The 26,599-nt window shown below is 46.6% G+C and overlaps 1 protein-coding gene across 2 annotated transcripts in view; it reads left to right on the top strand.

The window, feature by feature from the left end:
- nonC (serine/threonine-protein kinase Smg1) overlaps positions 1 to 26,599 on the top strand; it is a 130,767-nt gene that overhangs the window by 58,473 nt on the left and 45,695 nt on the right. For both annotated transcript variants that reach the window (XM_055069804.2, XM_055069803.2), the window contains 12 exons: positions 436 to 696; positions 1,396 to 1,716; positions 4,303 to 4,414; positions 5,771 to 5,980; positions 7,098 to 7,523; positions 8,827 to 9,033; positions 10,147 to 10,416; positions 13,262 to 13,363; positions 18,467 to 18,775; positions 21,593 to 21,847; positions 22,938 to 23,084; positions 25,745 to 25,999. In XM_055069804.2, coding sequence (XP_054925779.1) covers positions 436 to 696; positions 1,396 to 1,716; positions 4,303 to 4,414; positions 5,771 to 5,980; positions 7,098 to 7,523; positions 8,827 to 9,033; positions 10,147 to 10,416; positions 13,262 to 13,363; positions 18,467 to 18,775; positions 21,593 to 21,847; positions 22,938 to 23,084; positions 25,745 to 25,999 — 2,875 coding nt within the window. The remainder of the gene's footprint in view (positions 1 to 435; positions 697 to 1,395; positions 1,717 to 4,302; positions 4,415 to 5,770; positions 5,981 to 7,097; positions 7,524 to 8,826; positions 9,034 to 10,146; positions 10,417 to 13,261; positions 13,364 to 18,466; positions 18,776 to 21,592; positions 21,848 to 22,937; positions 23,085 to 25,744; positions 26,000 to 26,599) is intronic.

Here is a 26,599-nt window from a genome sequence, read left to right as displayed (position 1 = left end):
GTCAGCCTGAAAGGGATAAATTAGGGTTAGGAGGTGTCCAAAATGTGACTTTTACCAAGAACAGGGTTTTTGTAATTGAGGTGATGGCATAAACGTGGAAACAGGATTAACTCCTCGAGTGCGAAAATCAGTTGCCAGCTCCTGGGATGTAACTCATCCCATTTATGATTGGTTACCTGCAGTCAACCATTCTTAATGAAGCAGTTTCTCATTAAAATAGAATCTGAATTCACAAAACGCAGTCACCGAGACCAAGAAACAAAACCCATAACCTTGTGCTCAGCAGTGGAACACCTCAACATGACAAGCCACTCTCGTGAAACTGTGTTTATGTAAGAATAAATGAAGGTTTTCGAGCCTGCCAGCAACTTTGTGTGAATGGAATTTTTTCATTGAATATTTTTGCTACGTGCTTTTTGGTTGTGCACGGCTCAGGTTCCTGCTGGCGGGAGCTCGTCTTGCCCGCAAGCAGCACAACTTGCGATTGGCCGAACGGTGGCTCCTGCGGGAGGCCGGTGGGGACGAAGAGGGCTCCACGCTGACCACGCTGGCCGACGAGGGTGCCCCCCTGGCTGTGCTGAGGGAGGCTGCCAAGCTGCTGCACGCCCGAGGAGAGCTGGCCGAGGGGGCCAGGATCATGGCACGGGTGGCCTGGACGCACGCCACCAGCCTCGAAGACTCTGAGCTCGTCGCCAGGTACGATTTGAGTGGGGTTAATTTTTCGACTTACTTATCTGCAGTGTTAGCACTTTCGTGTGTGTCCTCGAGTAAGGTAGCTTTAGTGTAATTGGACTGTGTGCCAGATTTAAGGAATGGGAGGTGTGTTGCATACCTGGGTAGCTTGCTGATGACTTGATAGTTGCTCATCTGTGCACCTGAGAATGTATCCCAGTCATTTCGTGATTGGGAAGATGGCTAGGTATGTAATTGTTCATTGGGAAGTGCATCACAAATCGAAACGTATAGCTTGCTCTGTGTATGGACAGACAAAAGTAAAAACTGAGAGCTCAGACTCTTTTATGCACGAAAACTGTTTCAGACTATTTGTTAGTCTGAAAGTGGGAGTTCGTCAGCCTTATTTAATTGGGAGTTTCATTTGGTATGCTTGATTGAACACAATGCAGACCACTTTTGCTGTATTGAGAGCATGCATCTTCATACTTTTTCAACTTGGATGCCCTACAGAAAACGTGCATGATGCCTTATATCTTTTTCTAAAATGCTGCGTTCCGTTTCTCTGAGCATCATTGTCATTAATGCATCTTCTCTGTCAGTGTTGTGCCTCGGGAAACAAGTAAAGGCCTCGTTTTGATAGGGAACCGTTGAACTGTTTCTCAGCATACATTTGCTGTTCCGTACGGAATGCAGATTGTCATGCGTTTTTGGTGCACCCAGGTCCTTGCTGACATTGGCCAAGTGGTTGCAAGCGGAGCCGCCAACTGTCGAGCCCCTGCTCGGGGACGGACTGCGCAATGGCCGCGTCGATGGCTTGGCGGCCGCCTTCTCGTGCAGCTACTCGCTGTCTGGCCAGCAGCGCAACTGCTCTGCGCCTCCTCCGCAGCTGCAGCCACTGGACGGCCTGCTGAGCAGTTCGGAGGTCTCCATGGGATCGCTGCTGCGGCACAGCCTGTCCCTCTGCCCAACGCTGCCCAAGGCGTGGGCCACCTATGCGGGATGGTGCTACCGTTGGGGGCGCAAGGTCATCGACGCACCCAGGTTGGCCACTTGTCTGTCTGGTCCCCAGTGCGGCCTTTTGTCTACTAAGGAAGCCTGGCGTCCCTTTTTAATGCGATGAGCATTCATGCTAATGTGATTAGCATTCTTAGGGTACTTCGTGCACTTTCCCAGGACTGACTAGCCTGTCTGTCTATCTGTCTGTGTCTCTAACCACTTTAGTGCCAACTTGGGTCATTGGGAGTGGGTAGTCCGTGGTCTAATGGGTAGTGCATCAGGCTGCTGTGCTGACGGAACAGGGTTCGAAACCAACTATTGGACCAACTTGGGTGACTGGGTAGGTGACACTGGATATGTTCAGCTGTTCAGTGAACCTCTTTGATGCCAACTTGGAGCACTGGGTATGTGCTACTTTGTTTGTGCTGCTCTTCTATAAAAGTGACACCTATGTGGATCACTGGGTATGCAAAATTTGCTTTGAGGTACGACTTCACAGCAGCGCAAGGGTTAACTTAGTGTGGCTTCACCGAATATCTGAATATTTTTATGCCTTTTTTTCACCGAATATCCAAACTTCTGAATATTCATAACTGAATCATATCCAATATATCCAACTTTTCGCGTCGAATATGAGTATTAAAAATATAATATTCAATATTATTCAAACTTTTTGGGTATTTGTACACCCTTCCTTATAGTTCAATAAATACGGTATTCGAAGATATTGAGTGTTCGTGCAAGCATACAGAACTGGTAATGTCATGACATCTTGACAACTGTATAGCATAGTTTCCTATGACAATTACTAGAGGGAACTCCGGCACTAGTGTTTAGGGGATCTGCAACCATGGCACTTCAGCCAGGGTGGGAATGATGCTTAGTACATAGATTTGCCTAAACTTGGTTCTTCTGGCTTTGAATGGCTTTCCGACTTTGCAGACTGATTATTTTCAACAAAGTACAGTCGCCGACCGTTTATTCGGACCTCACGGGGACTGCGGAAATGTCCGAAAAAGCAGATTAAGAAAAAAAAAAAATGAAATCCTTTATTTCCACGCACTTATGCGGGCTCGGCATTAGGCTTGAAGAAATCGTGAGTGCGCCGTTGCACGCTGTTCCGTTTACGCGCAATCAGATAAGCCTGAATCTCTGAGAGGGTCGCACGGTCACTATAGGCGGCTGAAAGCACAGTCACTGCTTGTGCACGTTCCGCATGCGACGGCAGCGTAGCACATGGTGCGTCATCTTCCGGCGGTGCAGCATAGAGAATGGGTGCAGCAGAAACCTGACGAATGATCTCGCCGTCGTCGAGTTCTGCGCATGTCAGTACAGCAGTGTCAGCACCTGTGAAACTGTCAAATGAGACGGTGTCCGGAATCGCAATGCAACCACTGCGCAGGTCTCGGCAGAACATTTTCCGCGTCAGTAGGGAGCACATCGGAAGGCGACAAATCTTAGGCCTCCCGGCACCCGCTTGCCGGCATTCCCCAGCGCAGTCTGCGCGGGCACTGTCGGCGCCATTAGACACTTGACGCGATGTTTCCGTACGGCGCGTTGGAACACCGAAACCTCGACACAGCACACAAAGCAAACACCACCGTGCCGACACCAGTCGCACAAACGAAAAACGCGGCCTGCTCGTAGCGTCGTGCGCGAAAGAAACAAATCAGCTGCTGGATTGTCTTGACATGGCTTACTAAGCTGAAACCGGAACTGCTGTATGGCCACTCTATCGAACCAGGCAGAAACGATGATGATGAGCGGGGATTTCCAGTAGCGCCACTTCGTGGGGCAGCAAGGAGGCTCCGTTCAAAACAAAAATGGCGTTCAGCAAGTCGAACTATGCGCCGGTCAGAGTCGGTGCATGATGCCCTCGATCGAGTTGGCTCAAGGAGTGTCCGAAAAATCAGGCGAGAGGTTGCAAGGTGTCCGAACTTTCGGCAGTTGTTATACATTATGGTCTATGGGGAGAACGGCGGTGCCGCGAAGCTGACCGAATAATCGGGCATGTCCTAATTTTTGGAGTCCGAAAAATCGGTCGGCGACTGTACTGCAGTATAAATGGATATAAATAAACAAAGAAACATAAATAAGATTGTCTGACGGCCAGATTTGAACAGATGACCTCTATCACAGAAGCACGCTATTGAAACCATTATGCCACATAGAATTTCCTGCGGACAAGCCAGTGCGTCGAGACGCTTGGTGTGTTTCAACGTGGCCACCTGTGTGGGCGGAGCCCCAGCAATCAATAGTGATTATACGTGTTTGTAGAGTCCTATTGCCTTTTGCATTTAGAGAAGTACAGATTGCTTCGAAATTTAAGTCTAGAAAGGCAGATAAATCATAGGAAGCAAAGCAACAAGGACGTCTTAAGCCGCAAGCTCGAAGATCAGACAAATCAATGTAGTGTACTAACCATCGTTCCCATGGTAGCGGAACAATCGCAGTGCCAGAGTTCCCTTTGGTAATTATTGTAGGAAACTCGCCATTCTTGTCTCTTCACTGGTCACGATCATTGTTGTGGTGCCACCTTTGTTTAACTGTAGGCACTAGAAGACTTGAACAAAGCAAAACAGTAATCCCATGCTGAGGCACAGTGGTCGTTCGCTTTCTTTTTGCTTGCAGTGATGGCAAGCTGAACATCTCAACAAAGGACAACGACCTGGCATACCTTCTTCCCGATTCACTGACAGATGAGGAGAAGAGTGCTGCCAAGCGCATCCTCATGAGAGTCCAGGTCTGTTGTCATTTTTTGTGTGTTTAAACTACATAAGCAAAATAGCTTGTCTCTATACATGCCAGCAGTTGCATTTTCTGTTGACCGCTTTTTGGAGATGATCAGCTTCGGTGCGCACTGACAGCTTATAAATTAACAGGATACTGCACGATCCAGGCAGGCATTACACTGGACATTACACGATACAAAAGTGAAAGTATGGCTGTAAGTGATTGACCAAAGATATGTCCCTAGTAGTGGCTATTTTGGTGCAACATTTGAAAGCAGCTTCCATGAGTACTGAACATACCTGAGTGTTACAAATGCAGTGTGCTCTGTCCTTGCTGTTCAAACAATGTTGTTGCACATATTGATGCAAAAGTAATATGTAATTTTCTCTTTTCTTCATCATGTGCTGTCTTTTACAGCTGTGCAATGTGCTCCGCGTAAGTCATACATTCCATTGCAGTTTTGCAGACAGTTCCTTGCTTCTACTTGTACAGTTCAATCCCAATACCCTTAAATCGCATTTTATTAACTGATGGATAACTTGAACTGATGTTCAGGTCCTCTCACAGTAACATGCATTTTAATGGCCTATGATTCAGGGAGATTTGTGCAAGATTCAGTAGGTACACGTCACAGTAAGCAAATGTGAAGGAGTGGAGTCATTTCAGAGTGAAGCTGCATATCGCACATTGGGTGCATGTTAAAAGAACCCCAGGTGGTCAAAATGAAACTGTAATTCCCTACTATGGCGTGCCTCGTAATCATATTGCGGTTTTGACACTTAAAACTCAAGAACAAAAAAAAATCTTTTTTTATGATGTTGAAGTGATGTAAGTTGCCCTGGCAACAAGAATGCGACAAACACGTCGGTGTGGCCATTCTGTCGGCTGACAACAGCCAGTGTCTGGCTCTACCGGCATGCTGGGTCTTCATCACCAGCTCTGCCAAGGATCACGTGGTGGCTCGGTCGTTCATATCATCCACCATGACGCAAATAGCGGTTTGCAGCATTCCAAATTTAGCATGTTTATAAGCTGACAGGGCTTGGGCAGGGTCATTTGAAAAATTCATATCACGCCTTTCATCACCGAGATTCTTTTGTAATATGATCTTGCAAAGCTATTAAAATGTTGTCATGCAAAGGTTATTCGGTATCTTTTTACAGCACCAAGCAGCTGACAAGATTCACTTGCATAGTTGCTTGCATAGTTGCATAGTTTTGGCTTAGTCTACTTGAAATTTCACGATCGTCGAGGCAACCTTGCCCTGTGAATATGTGTGTATCCAATGAGGAAGACAGTGGTTACTACTGATCTGCTAGAAAATAACTTAAGAAACCTTCTGACCTCAACACGGAACAAATTTCAGGCCTTTCCCGAGTCTGACTGCCGCACTGACGTGGCCCGTATGGCTTGGTCGGACCTGCGGCAGGAGCTGGAGGCAGTCTGCCCCCGTCTGGACTCTCGGACTCTGGACTCGTTGCTGAAGTCACGTGCAGTGGTGCTGGGCCGGGCCTTCCACTATTACCGTTCGGCTGCCTCCGCCTACTTCAAGTACCTCCAGCTGCAGCAGCAGCAGGTACCCGTTATTTGTTAGTCCGAGTGCCCACTGCACTTTAGAACAAGTTTACACCTTTGGGGGGTATCTGCCTCACAACAATCGTCATCTGTCTAGGTTGCATTCCCTTTCTTGGAAACTCTCCACTCGCCACTTTCTTGCCAAGGACGCTACATCACGTAGATAGAGCGTTAGCCGTTTGTGACTTGTAACTGCCAGGCGCTAAGTATTAAAGGAAGGAAAGGTGCTTAAGATAGATGACAATTATTGTTGCAGACAGAGATACAACCCAAAGGGTGTGAACTATTCTCAGTGTGTAAAAATTCGACATGTTTAGCTGGATGCACTCTGCATAGTAAACAAACACAACAAGAAAAGCTCTCAGCAACATAAATAAAGGGGAGGGAAGGCCCGCACCACCAAGGTACGGCAGGCATAAAGATAATAAAAAATAAAAGAAAATTGAGTGTAATGACCCAAATGGTAATTTTTGAAATTGAGCCAATTAATATAAAGAGAATACTAATTGTCAGGGGAAGTCTAATTAGTGGTATGCCAGAAGGAAGCAAATTTTTCAACTGTAGCTTGCACAACCTACAAATGGTGTCTTTTGCTGCTTTTGTGAGCTTGAGCCTAGCTGACCGGTAACTGTAATATCATAAGGCATAATTCAATCAAATGTGATAGTGCATCTTGCACAATCTACAGCTTACACCAGTAGTTGAGAAAATTATGGGCTGCCATAGTAGCTTGCAAAGCTGGCAAGCTATAAACAGCCATTATTTCCTTGCATCTGGTGAGTCTTCAATGCCAAGGACTGACAGGGAATTTTCATGAAGAGAGTCAAGGAAAACCTATAGATGTCAGGGAATATGAAGTTGACAACGTAGTACACAACTTGGAGAATTATGTGGCATGTTTTGTGAATTATCTCTTGGTAAAGAAGTTTTTTTTAATTTCATATCTTGAAATGAAATTATTCATGGAATAATTGTTTGCCCATGACCGTAATGTCTTTGTGCACCTATTACTTCCTTATCTCAAATAAATCAACACAGTCAAGGAGCTCTGTTTGATATAATGCTTCCTGTGGGCGCAATCCTAAGGCTGTATTATGTAATTCTCTGGTCTCGTGCAGGATGAAGACACCAACGTGACAGCCACCCTCCGTCTCTTGCGCCTGGTGGTGAAGCATGCCTCCGAGCTCCGCGGCGAGCTCGAGGAAGGGCTGACGGGCACGCCGACTGCGCCCTGGCGTGGCATCATCCCGCAGCTGTTCTCACGCCTTAACCACCCGGAGGCCTACGTCCGCAGGAGCATCCAGAAGCTGCTCTCCCGGCTCGCACGGGACTATCCTCACTTGATCGTGTTCCCCGCTGTCGTGGGGGCACTGCCAGAGCCCCCTGGTGGCATTGGCGGAACCAGCGCTCTTTTTGGTGGAGCCACAGCAACTCCGAGCAGCGACACAACAGAAGATGAAGGAACAACGTCTGCACTGATGAGGGAGAGCTACGTTGCCCTTGTCGACACTCTGGCAGCAGACGACGCACAGACCATCACCCAGGTGTGCACTGCACTTATGAAGCGGGTGTTTGTGAGAGCAGTATGGTTGCATTGTGCGCAACTGTGCTGGATGATCTGTTGGCCTTCAATCACGTATAAAAAGAATGAGAGAAGTGGTTTACTTTTAATGCAGCATTTCTTAAATGGCTTACGCAGAGTTTATTCATGCCATTGCACAAAAAGATTGCACCGTAGTAATTTTGCACCAATTTCTGAGAGCAAGGAATATTGTGAGAAAGAAATTTTTCAATGGGAGTGAAGGGGTTAGTATTGCAGTGACAATTCAGTGGGTGTTTTTTTAGTAGTGCTGGACGATAGCGCCATCATATTCATAACATATAAAATGACAGAACAAGCCGTCCATATAAGCACGGAACCAAGATCTTAGAAGCCACAACTGTGAAGAAGGAACCGAATCAGTTCCCATACATCTTGTAACTCGGGTATAAACCTTTTGGTTCAAGTTGTATAAATAAGTACGTTTTTATTGCCAGATCTACTTTGAGATCATTCAGCATTACAGCCAGATGGCTCCCGCATCAATAGCAGATTCTATTAGTGGGCCTTAAACCATTTGCCACTTCATGCACCCGTTCCAGTGCCCTGAAAGTCCAAAAAGTAAAAAAAAAAAAAAATTAATAAAGGTACTTCCATTAGTTCTTAATTCATAAAAACGTGCTGACTGCCTGCTTGTATGTCAAAGCGTCTGTACTCAAGGGCATGAACACAGCACCCGCGTCGCTAAACTCGCCACGGTCGATGGTCCGCGCACGTGTCCCACGTCAGTTCAACACGAACCATAAGTCACGGACTCTGCCCCCCTGTTGTTCATTGTTTCTAAGTGCCTCGAATGCACTGTCTCCGCTAATGGTGACATTATAGATGCAGCTAGTCTCAAAACAGGGTCTAGACCACAAGAACTTGTGGCTTCATGGAGGTTTGCAAGAACAAGTGCCGGGAGATAGTCTATGGCCCTGCCCGGTCTCCTAAATAATGCAGCACGCACGTGATGTCTGTTTTGCCACATAGTGGATGACTCAACGACACAGGGCTTTGCTTTGATGCTTTCAAAATGAAACTGGAAGTATATAATGAAGACCCTTGAAAACTGTGCTCCAGTTTTCTTCTCCTCCTCGTCGCTTCTAGAATCACATGACGCACAGCAGAGAATGGGAAGGATGTCTGTATGGTTGGAAATTGTGATGCTCTTTTTTCCCACTTTCTCTGTGCTAAAAACAAGAAAAAAAAAGTATTTTCTTTTTCTACGCTCTTACCTGTCTAGTTGTGTCCTGCGCATACCACAGGTCCGGCTGCTGGTGGGTGAGCTGCGACGTATCACCCTACTCTGGGACGAGCTCTGGGTGGGGGCGCTCAACGTGCACAGCGGGGAGGCCCACCGGCGCATCCGCACCCTCGAGGAGGAGGTAGGGAGGGTGCGCGCCAACACGGGCCTCAGCGCTGCCCAGAAGGACACCCTGATCCGAGACAAGCACGCCCTCTTCCTGTGCCCCGTAAGCGACCGCAGTTTATAGTGTTCGTGTCATTTATTGATACTGTGTGCAGCGGAATGCGAAACAAAAGATAAAAAGTGAGAACAAAAATTTTCAAAGCAGCTTGTCATGAACATAAAGTGTCATCTGTCAGAATTTCAGGGAGATTATGGGTCTTGTAAGTGCTTAATTTTAATCACAAGTGTGTGAAGAATGGGCGCGAGTTACTCGGAGATTGTTTTCGTGCCTTGCCTAGACATTTTGCGTGCCTTAGGTTGTAGGCTCCTGATATGCAGCTCACAGGCCAAATCTCAACATGCTGCAATGTGTGGACTTTTCCATACAAGTGATCTGTGCACCAGAACCGGATGGTTTTACACACGTATTTTCCATCCAACGAAAGGTGAAAGTAAGATTATTATTATTATTGCTATTAATATTATCTACAGCTCTGTCTTTATAAGGTATGCAAGTTGGCAGTCTGATATCCATGTCAGACATTCCTTGTACAGTGTTATGCTCATCGAACCACACAGGCTTAACTGTCACATGGTATTGCCTGTCATTGCTCTTCAGCTGGCGCCGATTTACCCGGGTTCTACAGTGTAACACGACTTTGTGGCACGGAACAACCAGGGAAATGACGACAACCAAAACATAAGGAGTATGGTGTGCATCTCTATTCACAAATGTCGGCCACCCCAGATTTTCCATGCTGCAAATGTTGGTTATGGTCAGTGGCGAGTAAGAGACCAGGCCATTCATGCTGAGAACTTGAGTCCTAAGCAGGATTGTGCGAGGAGTCTGAGAAGGCACGCAGTTGGCCCAGCTGTGCTTAAAGTCCAAGTAGGGAGTCCTAATGAGTCAGGTTAGTATGTTTGAATAGCGCAACATTTTGTGCGTGGTTGACTTCTGTCACGTGGGGTTTCGAATTCCAAAGCAAATGTCAGGGCAAGACTGTATATGTATACAGAAAAAAGAAATATACTGTATTTACTCACATAGTAGTGACAGCAACAACCACGCTTGTGTAACGAATAGTGATGTCTACAGAATTGAAAGAAAAAAAAATATTCTGATCCACTGTGTCGGCTTAGCAACGCACTGCATTGCCCTGTGACTGCCCCCATGCAGACGCTGCGCCTGCTGGAGCAGCTGCAGTCGGTGGTGACGTCCCGGGAACCCGAGACCCCGCACGAGGTGTGGTTCAGCGAGACGCTGGGACCTCTCATAACCGAGACGCTGGCGACCCTGCGCAACCCGCACGACCCCTGGCGGCCCCAGGCCAGCTGGGCGGCCCTGAGGCGCCTGCACCTGCGCCTGCAGCGGCGCCCCCACGAGGAGGGGCCCCAGCTGCTCATGGAGCGGGTGTCGCCGGCACTCGCAGCGCTCAAGAACTCGCGGGTGAGCTGCCTGCCAGAGAATCCATCTTTGGGGTGTGCAAATACTGGAACACCTTTCATAACAGATCCAGTAACGTCTCTCCAAGTCACTTTGAATTGAACGCAGTAGAACGTTGTTCATAAGCTTTGCGAAAAGACTTGAGGGAAAACATAACCTGGGAAAACGTTCGATCCGAAGCTACTAGAAGATTTGACATACTCAACTGTAGTTGACATCGACGTAATGCAGAGCGTTGTGCAAATCATTGCTGTACGAGACGCCGACGCACTCCGAGCTCGTCGTGAAGCTGATGCGCTGTGTGGCACTGTTCTCCATCACGCAGGCCTTGTGCCTTTTCTTGTTATGTAGGATGTAGTGACTAGAAAGCAGTTCGTACGATCGCAGTTTGGCAATGCATTGAATTTTGGTGCTGAAAGACTTTTCTGGGTACATATGAACTGATAAAAAATAAGTAACTATCGGGTCATTTTTTATGTTCTCGATCGCAGACATTGGTGCTGGGAAATCGTACAAAGTGGGATCGTATCATCGAGGTTCTACTGTAGTCAGCATTTGTAAATACAAATACCTTGCAAATAGGTTAAATCCTCATATGTACACAATCAAACATAGCATTGAAGCAGAAGTCCAGTAAATTTCATCCAGGCAGCCATAGTAGATACAAAGCGCTAGAAGATACACTTTGGAGTACCCTGTGCATTGCTCAGGGAGCCAGACGTTTCCTTCGAAACCACAGCCGATTCAAGTTGCCAAAGGATCCTGGATATGCAAACAAACCGCTTACTCGTTCCTAATGCTCTATTTGAACTTTTAAATTAAATGTTTTGATCCTTTATGTGCCAAAGACGAGACTCACTCGCTCAGGGATTTCCTTTTGTCTACTCAACGTCAAAAGACGAATAGCAGTCATTTCGTCTTTTAGGTGAGTAAACTGCACTATTACATGGGACCAGCTTCACAGAAAACAAGCTTTTTGAGGGTGCCATTGGCGGAAATGAAGTTGAAGCCCTGCTCTTTTGGCTGTTAAGATGTGTAACGCTGTGTAGGAGGTTGCTGCAGAGACGACAGCCACCTTTTCAATGCCGGAGCCATAGTGTTTCTTAATGTTTCTTTGCCTGAAGTAAACGATTAGGCCTGGAGAGCTTTATCAAGTCGTGTTTGGAGCTTCAACTTGGTACAGTAAAAGCTCGTTAATTCGAAATCGCTTAATTCGAACCGCCGGTTAATTCGAACTGATGCCCGGGTCCCTGCAAAGCCCTATGTATATCAATGGGCCGGAACGCCCGATAATTCGAACGTACCGGTACTCACGTCGGTTAATTCGAACTAGGAGCCGGCAGCCGACATTGCTTCTCGTAAATAGAAGTCGCCTCGTAACGAGTACAATGCATTGAAATTTTTTTTAATATGCACAGCGACGAGAATAAATAAGCCAGCGCGCATTTTTGCACGCACGAGGCGAGCCGCCAATTTCCTTGCTGGAGCCTCCGGCGTTGTTGTTGTTGCGACTGAGGAAAGGACGAAAAGGAAAGTGCACGGGCCTGCCGATTGGCTCAGGCCGAGCCATCACCGCTGCCGCGTGCAGATAGAGGAGAGTTCAAAGATAAGAGGAAAGAAAGAAAAGAAAAGACGCGCGTCGCAACAACCGCGTACGCCGCAGCGGACGCTGGCAGAAATAACAGATAAGCGGCCGAAGCCGCGCTCGCTCATCGCTCGCTGCACACCACTCTCCGGCGCATGCCGTAGCAGGTTTTCTCTGACGCGCGGGCGCCGCCGCCGCCGATGCTCCGGAGCAAGCCGTTTCAGGTTTTCGTTGCGCTGCGGCGGCTGCGATCGGTGGAATGCACGAGTAGTCTTTTCTTGTCGCATTTTGCATGAGCTTGCTCGTTATGCTTCGATCATTATTCTTTTGTTAATAAACATGTTTTTGAAGCATAAATAGTGTCATATTTCATCATTAAGCCTGACGCTCACGTGGGTACATTTATCATTAGTTCCAGGCGCATAAATTGATTATTGGATATCTTTATTTCCTTTGGTGTTTGGACTCGCATGATTTTAATACCCGCAATCGCCGACCTCAAAGAGTAGTAGTGCGTATTCCTCGATGACGATCCCAGATATGGCTATTTTGGCTTCGGCCCTAGCAGCCAAATGCAATGGCCATCTTTTTTTTTTTTTTTTTTTTTTTGCCGCCTGCTCGTTAATTCAAACTCCGCTTAATTCGAACAATTTTTCAGTCCCCCACGAGTTCGAATTAACGAGCTTTTACTGTACTGATGATGGCGAGAAAGACTCAGAGCCTCTGGCGACATCTCTCACATGGGCGCTGTCTTGACAATAATGCTTTGCTGCCGGTGCCTCCGTGATTTCTTTTCCGCACGCCAGCAATAATGTGTCGCATGGAGGAAAACAAAAGTACACTCAACTTCCTTTCCAAGAAATATTGTACTTCATATAGACTCATTTCTATGGCCTTGCCTACCTGCAACTCAAAAACATGGATAACTAATTTACTGTAGAAGAAAGCAGAAATGCTGATATTGCTGAATGCTGCTGATATTGCGATAGGACCTGTTCACAGGGAATCAGTCCTTAAAAATGGGGAAATTTTGGGAGTCTCTAATAATTAATAAACCATCGTGTAGTACAGCTTTGGGACGTAGAACATCGGCACTGTGTTGAGCATCGGATGCACTCGCTCGTCTTCTCATGCTTCACATGATCTGGGTGCTCTGCCAGTGTGAGTGCCAGAGAGCACTGCATCACAGTCTCAAAGGAATTCGGTGTGTGTGATGTCCCCTCGTTCATATTCACCAATGCCTTTCCACCGCACTATTTACAGGTACCTATGCCAGGATGTTCTGGGAATGTCCGCATAGCAGCTGTCCAGTCGTCCATAGCTGTGCTGCCCACAAAAACCAAGCCCAAGAAGTTGAGCTTCCAGGTTCGTTGACCTTTCCATCCTAGCAGTGTCTGCCTTAAGTTACTTTAGCTATAGCACCTCTGTGTACTGAATTTTTCTTAAGGGGAGACGCTCCTCAGAAACCTTTTTTTTTAAATATTAATGCTAGACAAATGAAAATTGTACCACTTATATAGCTTGATATCCTCATTCCAAATCTGTTTTTAGCTTTAGGATAGCTTGATGCTTTCATGTCCTAAGTGCCATGCATAAGTGAAAAACAGTGCATGTTTGTGCAGCTACTGGACCTAGCAGTTGGTATGATATAGCAGTGCAAAATGGCTTTTCTTGTCCCTAACACTCCACTGAGTGCTAATAACCAAGATAATGCAATTCCCTTGCCAGGCAACATTTTGAGAGAATTTCATATCTGATGCTTCATTTTCAGTGATTGGTACCCAAGGGTATTGAACATTTCCATTCTTAAAAATAAACTGGTTGCACTAAAATCTATATCAGTGCATTCTACACATCTTAAAGATGATGCACACCAAATTTGGTCTTGATTGGACCACAATAAGTACCTCAAATGTCGTGCACAAAAGCCATGTTTGGCCAAAAATATGAAGCTGAGAAAAACACGATTGAAAGTTATAAAAGTTATTTATTTGTGTTGTAGCGCTGAAATCTATATAAAAATTGCACATAATGCAGGCCAGGATATCTAGATCCAGTGCACTACTTTAGAATTCACCTGCGCCATATGTCGTTCTCTCATAGTCTTCGTGAGCACCATGCTGACCCACTTCCTGCGCTGTTACTTTCCGAGCCAACTCCAAGTTCAGCCACTGCTCTTGTAGCAGCGAGGTGCACTTACTTTGTAATGGCGGTGAACGATTTATGGTGCATCGGTTTTGGTAAACCAAGAACTGCACAAAATCGGACGAGTTGATTGTGTACAGCTCTAAAAGCGCGCGCCGCAACCACTGCCTTGATATTCACGGCGAAACTCTCTCTTGGGCTGGCCGAAGGGCGCGCTCCACCGCTAGCGTCGTCTACCGGAGATGCACGCCGCGACGAATACGTTGACGAGATAACGGACGTGGTACACGCTGCATTGTTGCAACACAACCCCAAAAATGACGTGAGTCGTTTCCGTTTTTTGGCCAACTCACGGATAAAAAGGTCGCGCCGTCCGCACGCCGGACCTGCCGCGGCGCTCACGTTCCCGACGCCGATCTCGCAGATAAAGGTGCTTGCCGTCTCCTCGCCGCTCCTATCTTGATTGTCGAAGATTATCTACTTTTTCTCCGATGCACTGACGAATTCGTCTGCACTGTCAACGAAACTTGAGCTGCCGGCCGGCTCTGAACCGTCAAAAGCGTCGCCGTCACCTAGGTTAGGCTTAGCTGCCGCGGACGTCTCCATTGCACGCCGCTTGACTTTGCGGCGAGTCCCCTTGAACTTGTGCTTCGCCGATACTTTCGAGATCGAAAATCGCGTTTCTTCACGGGATTCATCGAAACAAGGAGCAGAAAAATGCCTGAAAGCCTGGGAACACGTCGAGAGAGCGGCGCGTCGCAGAGAGAGCAGACAACCTGCGGCCGCGTTGCGCGGTAGCAGCCAATGGCGTGGCCGGAATCGCACCACGTGATTTAGAAAGCCAGCGAAAGCGCTCGGTTTTGGCGGTGAAATGTTGTTTTTATTATTACTTCCCGGGGAGATTGTGACGCGGCAAAGCCGACCTCGGAGAGAAAAAGCGTAGGCCTATTGCCTTGCACAAGCCCAATAGCTTGCGACGCCGCGATTTGACGCATCACGCGCTGGAAAATGGGCCAGATTTGCACCTTTTCTCGCCACCTCGGGTGCTTTCACCGAGTTTATTTATAATTTCCCAATCATTTACGGCTCTGATTTCTATATATGTGAAAGAGGAGGGATCAATCTTGCTGAAACAGTCAAAAACATGAAACTGACTTTTCTGATGAAAATCGCCGTTTTTCGACCCGCGTCTCCCCTTAAGGGGAGACGCGGGTGCATCTCCGGTAGACGACGCTAACGGTGGAGCGCGCCCTTCGGCCAGCCCAAGAGAGAGTTTCGCCGTGAATATCAAGGCAGTGGTTGCGGCGCGCGCTTTTAGAGCTGTACACAATCAACTCGTCCGATTTTGTGCAGTTCTTGGTTTACCAAAACCGATGCACCATAAATCGTTCACCGCCATAACAAAGAAAGTGCACCTCGCTGCTACAAGAGCAGTGGGGAGTTGGCTCGGAAAGTAACAGCGCAGGAAGTGGGTCAGCATGGTGCTCACGAAGACTCTATGAGAGAACGACATATGGCGCAGGTGAATTCTAAAGTAGTGCACTGGATCTAGATATCCTGGCCTGCATTATGTGCAATATTTATATAGATTTCAGCGCTACAACACAAATAAAGAACTTTTATAACTTTAAATCGTGTTTTTCTCAGCTTCATATTTTTGGCCAAACATGGATTTTGTGCACGACATTTGATGTACATATTGTGGTCCAATCAAGACCAAATTTGGTGTGCATCATCTTTAAGATGTGTAGAATGCACTGATATATATTTTAGTGCAACCAGTTGATTTTTAAGAATGGAAATGTTCAATACCCTTGGGTACCAGTCACTGAAAATGAAGCATCAGGTATGAAATTCTCTCAAAATGTTGCCTGTCAAGGGAATTGCATCATCTTGGTTATTAGCACTCAGTGGAGTGTTAGGGACAAGAAAAGCCATTTTGCACTGCTATATCATGCCAACTGCTAGGTCCAGTAGCTGCACAAACATGCACTGTTTTTCACTTATGCATGGCACTTAGGACATGAAAGCATCAAGCTATCCTAAAACTAAAAACAGATTTGGAATGAGGATATCAAGCTATATAAGTGGTACAATTTTCATTTGTCTAGCGTTAATATTTAAAAAAAAAGGTTTCTGAGGAGCGTCTCCCCTTAATAAATACACAAAGGTGGGGCATTTCTTTTCTCCTTTTTTTTGTGCCACTCCTCTGTTGTTCTCTATTTGCTATCACGGGCATCTTGGTCTTAATTGAAAAATACATCTTTATTTAATTCTGTATTCCACCACATTGAAGAGCTAAAAAGCCGCTATTGGAAGCAATTTCTTTGTTTTTTTTCTACAAACCTGATCCCTGTATAGCATGTAAATGCTTAATTATTATTTGGTGTAACAAAGATATTTCCGTGTTGGATGGGACTTCGCTGCAACAAAGTTCCACTGTATCTATTTGTGGTGGATAATCTTTCTGGCTTTCAAGTTGTAATCTTTCAAGTAGTAGTTGCTGTGAGTGTTCGAATGCTAATGAGGTGTTCTCCCTAAGTGTGGGTGGCCCCGTACATATTGCTCAAGCAGGGTGTCTACCAACTAGGAAAACCGGGAATTCTCAGGGATTTTAAATAGTCTGGAAATACTAAGGGAAGCTCAGGGAATTGGTGCTTCTATCAGGGAAAACTAGCTCTAATTTTATTGAAAGGGTATGGAAGTCGTGCTAATGCTGGCTCGAGTAACACAGAGGAATCATAATGAATTGTCGTTGACGGCTTGTCGTCAGCTGGAGGTGTTTCCAGTGTAGAGTCAACAACCGATTTTCTGGATGCTCGATTTTTCGGACATGGCGATAATTCGGCCGGCTTCGTGGCACTACCACGGTACCCAATAAAGTCAGTGTAAAAGACGTCTGAAATTTCTGACTCAAAAACCCTTCGCCATGTCATTTTTTGCGTGGACATTTTGCCGTGATTACAGGACCAAAACAGCATTAATCAAAGCCACCAGCACCGCCATTTTGATTATCTCGCAGCCTCGAACCGGTGCTCTTGCACGCAAATCCACTGGCAGCTGTAACCACCACCGCGGCAACCCTAGGCCTAGCTGCTTCGACGTTCGCTTTAAGCTTCTTGCCGTCCGGTGCCATGTTTTTCATTGAAATAATTCGCCGCTATCAGCAATGGCACCGACTGCCTTTATGATCCTCGCCAATGGCTTCGAATACCGGTTCCCGAAAGTCAGCTTCGCCTAACTACGACAGTATTGCGTGGTGAACCATACGCAAAGTACTGCGGTGAAGCTTAACAATCGTAGGAATGGGCACTTGTCCCGGGACACAGTATTCCTTAATTATACATGCATGCACCTGCCGTCTCCTGTCAGAGTGCAAGCACCGCTATGCCTAGTAAGTGTATTGGCAGGCCTTCGCAGCTTTTTCAGTTGTGCCCGTGGCGATTTGAACCCTTGGTGGCACTAAAAGGCATGCAGACATTTTTTTTGGACTGCCTGATCTTTTGGACGTTTTTTGCGGCCCCTAGAAAATCCGAAATATCAGACGTTGACTGTGCAACTGACCAAGAAGATGCTTCTAATGGTCCTTGGGGCTAATGCGCTGTGGAAGGAGTATGAGAACAGAAAGGACCGCCGCAGTGAGGTATGAACAGGAAACGGAGCATGCTGCCGCTACTTTGAAGGAGCTTGAGCTCAAAAAACAAAGTGTTCGCTGATGCCGAGATGCAGGTGTCCCTCATCCAACATCAACCAAAACAAACTCTTCAAAGCAGTGAAACTCAACACTGAGTCGTTCTGCGCAGGCTGAGGATATGTCAGGACAGTTGAGGTTGACTTTCCAGGTGCTAAGGAAGAATCTCATTTGTGACAAAGTTCAGGCCTCATACCAATGAGCTTGCCATCAGTCGATAGAAATAGCTCATATTCAAAAATATTCGCTTCTGTATGCATCTCCTTTCTCTTTGTAATTGAAGACATTCGACTCGATTTGCAGTGGGTATTACCATATTTTAGAATATATTTTATTTGCTGTGCATTTTACTGATCCCTCTCTTCTGTTTTCTTTTTGAATAAAATAGACACTACTCCTTGCTATTCAAACTGGATTTAGTCATTTTTTCATTCTTTAACATGCTTTTAGAGAGTGACAGCATCGGGCAACATGGTATCAGCCCATCTTAAGATTAAATAAAGTTCTGTGTCACTCGGAGAATTTCGCAAAGGCACTCGGAGAAGACCTGGAAAACCCGGGGAATCTGGAAGTGTCAACTTGGCAGACACCCTGTCAAGCTTCTCTATTATTTTTCTCTGCACTCTATCCAGGGCTCGGACGGCCAGCGATACACGTTCCTCTTCAAGGGTATGGAGGACCTGCACCTGGACGAGCGCATCATGCAGCTGCTGAGCATCTGCAACAGCCTGCTGGCACGGGGGGCCACGGGGGCCAGCGCCCCGAGGGCCCGCCACTACGCGGTCACCCCCCTGGGCTCCCGTTCGGGGCTCATCCAGTGGCTGGACGGGGTGACCCCGCTGTTCGCCCTCTACAAGCGCTGGCAGCAGCGTGAGGCCGCTTCTGTGCTGAGACCCTCGGAGCTGTTCTACGGCAAACTGACACCGCTGCTCAAGGAGCAGGTAAGGGTACTGTGGAATCGCATTAGCCTGTTCCCCAGTTGCTTTTTACTGGGTGCTTTACAGTGTCTGAACAGTTCAACGGTGAAGCCCATATGCTCCTAGCTTCCCCGCTCTTGTTACTGTGGCAGCAGTCTAAAGCTCAGAATAAGGTCTGCATTAGCTGGTTCTTACCGCCCTTTGACTTGGGTTGTAGCAATGCTTACCCTACTCTAGGTTAGAGCCAGACAAAGCTTGCTGATGCCAAACATTCAGCCACTCTCAGAGGAGTTGGAAGCAGGAAGCACATTGGCAGTGCTTCTGTTGTCAACAACATGGCAGGCATACAGTGTGTATGCTGTGTGGTTTGCACTGTCTTAGCATGAAAGCACACACTGCAGACATAAAAAAAGTCATTTATTGCTCAGTGGAATGCTGTTCTTCAATGGAATTCTCAGGAATCGAAGTCGAACTCGCTACACAAGGTTACCAGGTGTTCACCCATTTCCAACACTTAGCGCCTAATGGCATCCTCAACAAACGAAACTGGTTTTCCTGAGCTCATCCAATCATCCTTGCACCAGGGTTTTCCCGTGTGCACCGGTGCAGTTTCTTTAGGGTGCTATAATTCATTTCTGAGTGGTCATGTTTGCCCATGCTGGTGTTGCTTTCCAAAGGGGAATGGGAGCTCTCTTAGTCCCACAGAGCATTTCCAATTGGAATGCGAGCAGTCCATGCACGGCACCAAAATCACAGTCAAAGAGGAGGAAGGGAGTTCCTCATGTAGCCAAGTTATCCACACTCTGCCAGGCAACGCTTTCATCAAAGTGTTCAGGCCATTTCTCATCATAGCTGCAGTACAGTCGACTTCTGTTCATTCGACGTTAACAAGACCGTCGAAATTGATGACATTATCCGGCGAGTCGAATTAAACCAGATGCAGAAAAAACGCCAAAACACTCCACTGATTCCTGTGACAGCATATTTGCTTTGTTCTGACACACCCCCGAATCAAACACACACCCACATAGAGCAGAAAACTGACATAGAAATCTAATGTGCACCCGATTTTTTAGAAAGAAAGATGGGCAAGGGTCTAGGGCACAATGGCGGCCGGTTTCTTTCAGCTTTACAATTTTTCCAAGTTAGCGTCACCGCAATACATCTGTGTTATGCGGTAAAGCATACAAACATTGTGAAGGCATTTTTTTCATGTCTGAAGACGTCTCTTTTTTTTTTTTGTGTCATGGTGGTCGCCGGCTCTCAAGCTTGATAAAATTTACGAAGTCAACATCTAATTTTTCAGACTCCCAAGGGACTGCGAAAACATGCGAAAAATCGGTCTGCCCAAAAAATTGAATGCATGCAGAAAACGCATAATTTTGTAGGTATTTTTCTGATGGAGAGGGTCAAGGACAGAGTATAGGACTTGCACAACTCGGCCGTTTATAGAAATAAAAAAATAAAATCCAGCAGCGGGTGTTGTCAATGTCGCTGGCACTATATTGAGCTGGGTCAACGCTGCCTGTTACTGCTTCAGCAGCACGAAAGAAATCCTCATTTTTCGTGGTGTTCCACTTGCATGCGATTATGTTTGCTTCGATTTCAGCCAGGGTCATATCACTTCTACACTGATGACAGCATCATAAGTGCTTGCGTCAACTCTGAGCTCGTCGGCTGTGCAGGCGCTGGCTTTTCGTTCTCGGTGTCAGTCAGCCAAATCCGTCATTGCTTGACGGACGATTTCATCACCGGTTTACTCCGCACAGATTTCGAGATCTTTGTCAGCGTTGAGGAGTCCTTCAAAAGTTATCCTGGTTGGAAGCGAAACGCCAGCAGCTTGCAGGTTGTTGAATACAAAGTTGGTGAAGGTGACGAAAGCGCAGTGCACCATCGCTGTCACCGGTGAATCTGCTGGATAAAAAGCACAGCACCAAACAGCCGGAAGCCTCAAAGCTAACGTTGATAAGAGCGCACAGCAGCACAACACGATCACACAACCTATTTCAAAGCTAACTAAAAAACATGTGGATAAACACAAAAGGCTATAGCCATAGCGATGGGTGGCTATGGCTGCTAGTAGATTGGCGTACAAGAGCACTGGTTTGAGGTTTCAATACGATATGGTGGCCGCAGTGCTGTTGCCGGCTATGGCTAGCGGATCAGCAAGCGAGAGTGGTGGTTCGAGGCTGCGAGATAAACGAAATTGTGGCGATGGATGCTGCTTTGGACCAGCAGTTAGGGGTAAAAAGTCCGGAAAATTGGACGGCGAAGGGTTTGAGCGTGCGAAACTTCTGGCATTTTTATACATTGGCTCTATGGGGCACCTGACAGCGCCACGAAGGATTCCAAATTATCAGGCATGTCTGAATAATCAGGCATCCAGAAAATTGTGTGTTGACCATATTTTCTTATTTCTTGTTATTGAAATTCGTTTTTTCGGACTGCTCGATTATTCAGACATTTTTTTTGGAACACATTCCGCGCAAAAATAATTGGTTGGCAACTGTACTTTGCGCAAAAAGTTGAATTTCAGGGTAGCAAAATTTCAATATAACAAAGTGCCGATTTTATCAACATTGTTATATCGAGGCTTAGCTGTACAGTGCACACGGATATAATTACTGAATGCAATAAAGTAAATCTCGCTGTGAAAGGGGAACAAATATATGCTTATAACAAACATAGGATATAAAGTAGCTATTTATGTGTTGGCAACAATGAGATCCAATGTAGTACTAAGTTTGTTTTCGAGGAGCTGAGTTTGCCTATGAGGCAGCACTCTTCTGCAATTCCAAGTGCAAGGCAACCTGTCGCACAACTTGCGACTCCCTCGTGCAGGGCATCACAAACTTGGACAATCGCCGGGAGTGGCCAGTGGGCGTCCTGGTGAGCACGCTTCAGGCGCTCATGGCCGAGACTCCCAAGGACCTGGTGGCCCGGGAGCTGTGGTGTGCGGCAGCCAGCGCCCCGCACTGGTGGCGCGTCACCTGCGCCTTCAACCGTTCAACGGCCGTCATGTCCACCGTCGGATATGTCATCGGCCTCGGTGACCGACATCTGGACAACATGCTGCTCGACTTGCGCACCGGAGAGGTGGGTGGGAAAGCACACCCCGTGTGGACATGCATACGTCTGCTGTTGCATGGTTTGAAATGTTGGGAAAATGACTGGCGTAACTTTAAGGGCCTGTGGATATTCTAGCCCGTGTTAGAGAATAGAGGGGAGCTGCTAGTGTTCCAATTGCGGTTGAGTTAGGCAGGCCACGGGATGTGTATATCAGATAAGTGGTGGTCTAATGAGAGTTAACGGAGGGAGTGCAAAGGGAAAGAAGATACACTTCCCACCACTGCCAGTTGAAGCTCCCTTCTCCCTTTTTTCATGCTCGTCCATTCTCCTCCTTTTTGCGGTTCGGAATTTTGTGTATAACGAATGGTGCACTTGGCGCCGGCGAACTCATACGTCACACATTCCTGCGGCAGTCCCTCAGTCCATGCGAGATGCTTCGCGATATGACGAAGAGCGAAATAACTGTTGGGATTTTTGACTCAGTCGCGTTTGCTCCGTTACCATTGCCAGTATTAGGGCTGCTCCCCCTGCGCTGTGATCTTCTGTCGTGTGAATGCTAGCTATGATGTGATCCGGTCCATGTCAGATGTCACGTGACTGATTTGTCCGCAATCACGTCTGTCATGTAAATCCATCTTTATCAGCATCGCTGAAGAGGGAGGGAACAGAGCTGCTGGCTGAAGATGCTACGTAGACGAGTTGTGCATCTGCAAATGTAAATTGTTTTTGCAAGCATTTGAGCATTGCATGCAGTTATTTCCACGGGTTATATGTATATTTTTTTCTTTCCTGGCTGTTGCTATTGAGGGTGCAGGTTATACGGGGGAAAATGTGGCAATAAGGCTGCAATGAGCCAAATCATTTGTTGTGTGACTTCTGATGTGATTGATGAGTGAAGGGATCAGGAAGCACAAATTATGCACAAGTTGAAAATGTTTATATGGCTGGTTTAGCTTTTCGCACCTACAGTTTCATGGTAGCTGAGCCTCGTTAGCTACCGTAGATGCCTTTTGCACTTCGTGTTTGCATATCGTTTTAAGATTTAGGTGATGAGCTCACAACGCTGTTTGCAAGCGTTTGAACCTCTACCATGTTCCTGCTCGCTTTGTTGTTGCAGGTGGTGCACATCGACTACAATGTGTGCTTTGAGAAAGGCAAAAACCTGAGAGTCCCCGAGAAGGTGCCCTTCCGCATGACCCCCAACATCGAGGCTGCACTCGGGGTCACCGGGGTCGAGGGACAGTTCCGCCTTGCCTGCGAGCAGGTCAGTAGCGTCAGTTTCACGTGCCAGGGCCTGCATTGCAAGCCTTTTGTTGACTGTGCACTTGTGTTGAAGTGAACTTGTGATGAAACAAGACGGATTTCTTGGGTCCCTTTATGTTCCCCTTATTATTTTTATCTCTTATTATTGTCTATTATTATTATTATTATTATTATTATTATTATTATTATTGATTATTATGTTCATCTTAGTCTACTTTAAGTGTACTGTAAGATGAATACCTATCTCGAGCCAGTTTTAAGAATTCCATGTTAGCTTCAAATCATACAATTGTGCGCTCTAGCTGTGTGTGGCCTCTTCTCTGAGTAATGACTTAATGGTTGGCATTTGAGACTGTGAACAGAAGTGTCTTGGTTTGACACGAGTCGAACTCGAACAATAAAAAGATTCGATGTGGCGCTTCAGCCAGTCAGCAGTAGTGCTGACTCATGTCACTAGTGGCACTTGTGTTGGGAGGTAGTTAGTGATATCCCTAACAAAGGCGATTAGAAATAAGACATCTTAGATTCTTATTTTTTGATGTTAGAGTAGCTTTGCTGGATGGAACAGAGAAGCCAACTTGTGCTGATATTTTCAACTCCAGTTAATGCTGCCTTCTTTGATAAGGAACTTGACACAATGAAAAGGGCACGCACCAATTGAAAAGTAGCTTTTATTTAACACATGCAAAAAATTTGGAGTACACTTAAGCTTCGCCTTTAAGAGTGGAACACGATAGCGTTCAAAGATCCCTGACTGCTTCTGACACTTCTGGGCAACTGCAGCTTATACGTAACCGTAATGCTTACCGGGAAACGCTGGCACCGGAATCTATGCATGAAGGTGAGCTTTGTAGTAGAAATGCGACCTCATGCGTGGACGATCTTCTGTTATTGCTTTGCACTTTTGATATTTAAGGTAGAGAAGATTTAACATAAAAGGCAAACGCTGTCAGTATTTTGTTTCATGGCATTTGTTTGTGGGCTGCCATTGTCAAAATTCCGAGGAATAACATTGTAAAGAAAGTAAGGCAAGGTATGAGCAACTTGTATGAGTAGCAAGATATGTGTGCCACATAGAATATGCATGGTTCAAGATGATTTTCTCGGCCGCGGGTGCCAACGCCCATGCCGAAACCGGATTTTCTGCTACACGAGGCCCTTAACGCTATCGTGTTAAAAGGTACGCAGGATAGGTGTACATGATAAGCACCGTGCCAGTCTTTCGTATGTGTGTTTCATTTGCTCTAGGTCTGCTACTGTTTACCAACATAGACCAGACGTAGATGAGGGCCATAAGTTTGCACTCTACTGCTGTAGATAAGGGCCATAAGTTTACAATCTACTGCTGCTACCTCTTGCCATGTGTTTGTTCTGTGGGATTTTAGTGATCGCCAGCAAATCTAAGGCACACTTAACAATTGATAACTGTAGGTAACCTCGAGCTGCCAGGGGCAACTTCTGGGTCACTGCCTACTTGTTAAAGGGCCCCTCACCAGGTCTGGCCATTTTGAGCTGACAAGTGCAGGGCATACAATATGTGATAACAATCGTATCTGCAAAGTATTACATAGCTATGTGCCGTGGAAAGATCTGAAATTTCAAACCTAACGCTGTTTGCCCTTCTCCTCGCGGCCGCTGCGCTCCAAGCCGGAGGGTGACGTACACATGCTAGCATGCCTACATACACGTGTTTGTGCTATAATGTCGCTCATGATGACACGCGATGTCGAGAATTATTCAAGGCAACATCTGTTATTTGTGTAATATGTTGCTTGAATAGATGACTTAAAGCTTAGAAATAATAATACACACAAACCTAATGTCTGTGTGTATTTGTCTTACTTTGCACCGCAGCAAGAGAGATGTACTTCCGTTTCGTCTGCTTGTTCCCGCGTTGTGTAGTCGCCCACGCACACACCGAAACTATGTCGTTTTCTACCATGTTCCAGCGCTGGATCATGTTCTGTGATCCGCTTGTGTTTGCCTCAGTATTTGTGTAGCACTGACTTATATCGCTAGTCAGTTGTCCTCGTGTAGAGTGCGCAAAATTGTGCGCTGCACAAAACAAGACAATCACAACAGCTCGCATGCGACGACGTCAGCGGAAATGCGCCACGCCACAAAAAAAGCAAGGAGAAAAAAAATGAAGGTGGGGCCCGTGATGTATGCAACACGCGATCCTCGAGCTCCGGTATGGAAGAACGCATGGAAGGAATTTTGTTTGTGGAGGCTAGATGGGGCAGATGGAGAGAGTGTCTCGCTTGGCAGTGGAGCTCGCCTCCTGAAATCATGGGTATGTGGCACTGAAATATTTCTGTCTCGGTTATTAGTGAGCCAATTTGAAAAACTTCTGCAGCAGAATGCTTCCTAGAGGACACGCAACAACTTCCAGCGTATAACCAAAATTTGTTGTGTGGCCTGGTGAGGGGCCCTTTAAGCAATGTAATGAGCCACTGTAACTAAAAAAACTGGTAAAGGAAAGTGCACGGACAATTTCAACTGGTATGCAACTCGTAAGTGTCCAGCCACATACGCATAAGAGACCTTATGGCTGTGTCGCCAAGGTCATGCACCTGCCCTGTCCATTTGCAGGCTTTTTTGTGAAATGTCTTTTGGGGGAGACAGCATCGTTACATGTTTAGTCGTGTTGCCTTCTTCCAGGTGCTGAAGGTCTTGCGTCGTGGTCGAGAGACCCTGCTGACCCTGTTGGAGGCCTTTGTGTACGACCCGCTCGTCGACTGGGACAGCAACACCGGCGTGTGCTCCCCCGCGTCGCGCCTGGAGCGGGACATGGCGAGCGCCCTGCTGGCCATCCGCATCCGGGAGACGGCCCAGCCCTGGGCGCACAACCGCAGGCTGCTGGCCGACGCGCTGGACAAGACGGCCGGGCTGCTCCGCGATTGGCAGCAGGCACAGGTGGGCACGCTTGTAAGATTGAACCGTCGCCAGGGCTGCCTTTCTTTCCTTTTTGTTCTCAACCGGCAGTTGATGCGGTGGTGGTTAAGTGCATTGATGCAGTAATCTGCCACGATGGATCGGCAGTTATGGTATTCTACTGCTGATAAGAAGGTCATGTTCCAGTAAGAGTTAAATGTACATATACATGGTTGCAGAGAGCTCAGTGAACATTAAAAATTAGAGCAAGAATCGGCGACCCTTCATAACAGTGTTTCTCATAGTCTCAGTGTTGTTCTGGAATGTTAAACCCAAAATTACTTTTCTTGCTCGCTGCTTTTGTCATTTCTTTTGTACAATGTGATTACTGTGGGTGTAATCTGTCAGCGAATCTTCAGCAAAATGTTAATTGTGAGTTGTGCCTGTGTCACCTAATCTTTTCTTTGTCCGAATTGTATTTTGCACTGTAAATTGCATCCCAATCATGATCTATTCTAATTGTGCCGTCATACCAACTCGTCTAGACGACAGCAATACTTTTGTTGCAAGTACTGTAAAAGTAACCATATCCCTTGTTTGCCTGGCGTGTGGTAGCTCAGTGGCTATGGCATGGCCCTGCTG

The sequence above is a fragment of the Dermacentor andersoni genome, chromosome 8 (genome assembly GCF_023375885.2).
Source record: "Dermacentor andersoni chromosome 8, qqDerAnde1_hic_scaffold, whole genome shotgun sequence".
Classification (NCBI taxonomy): Eukaryota; Metazoa; Arthropoda; class Arachnida; order Ixodida; family Ixodidae; genus Dermacentor; species Dermacentor andersoni.
Note: the sequence above shows the minus strand (reverse complement) of the source record. Positions and strands in the feature narration are given on the sequence as shown.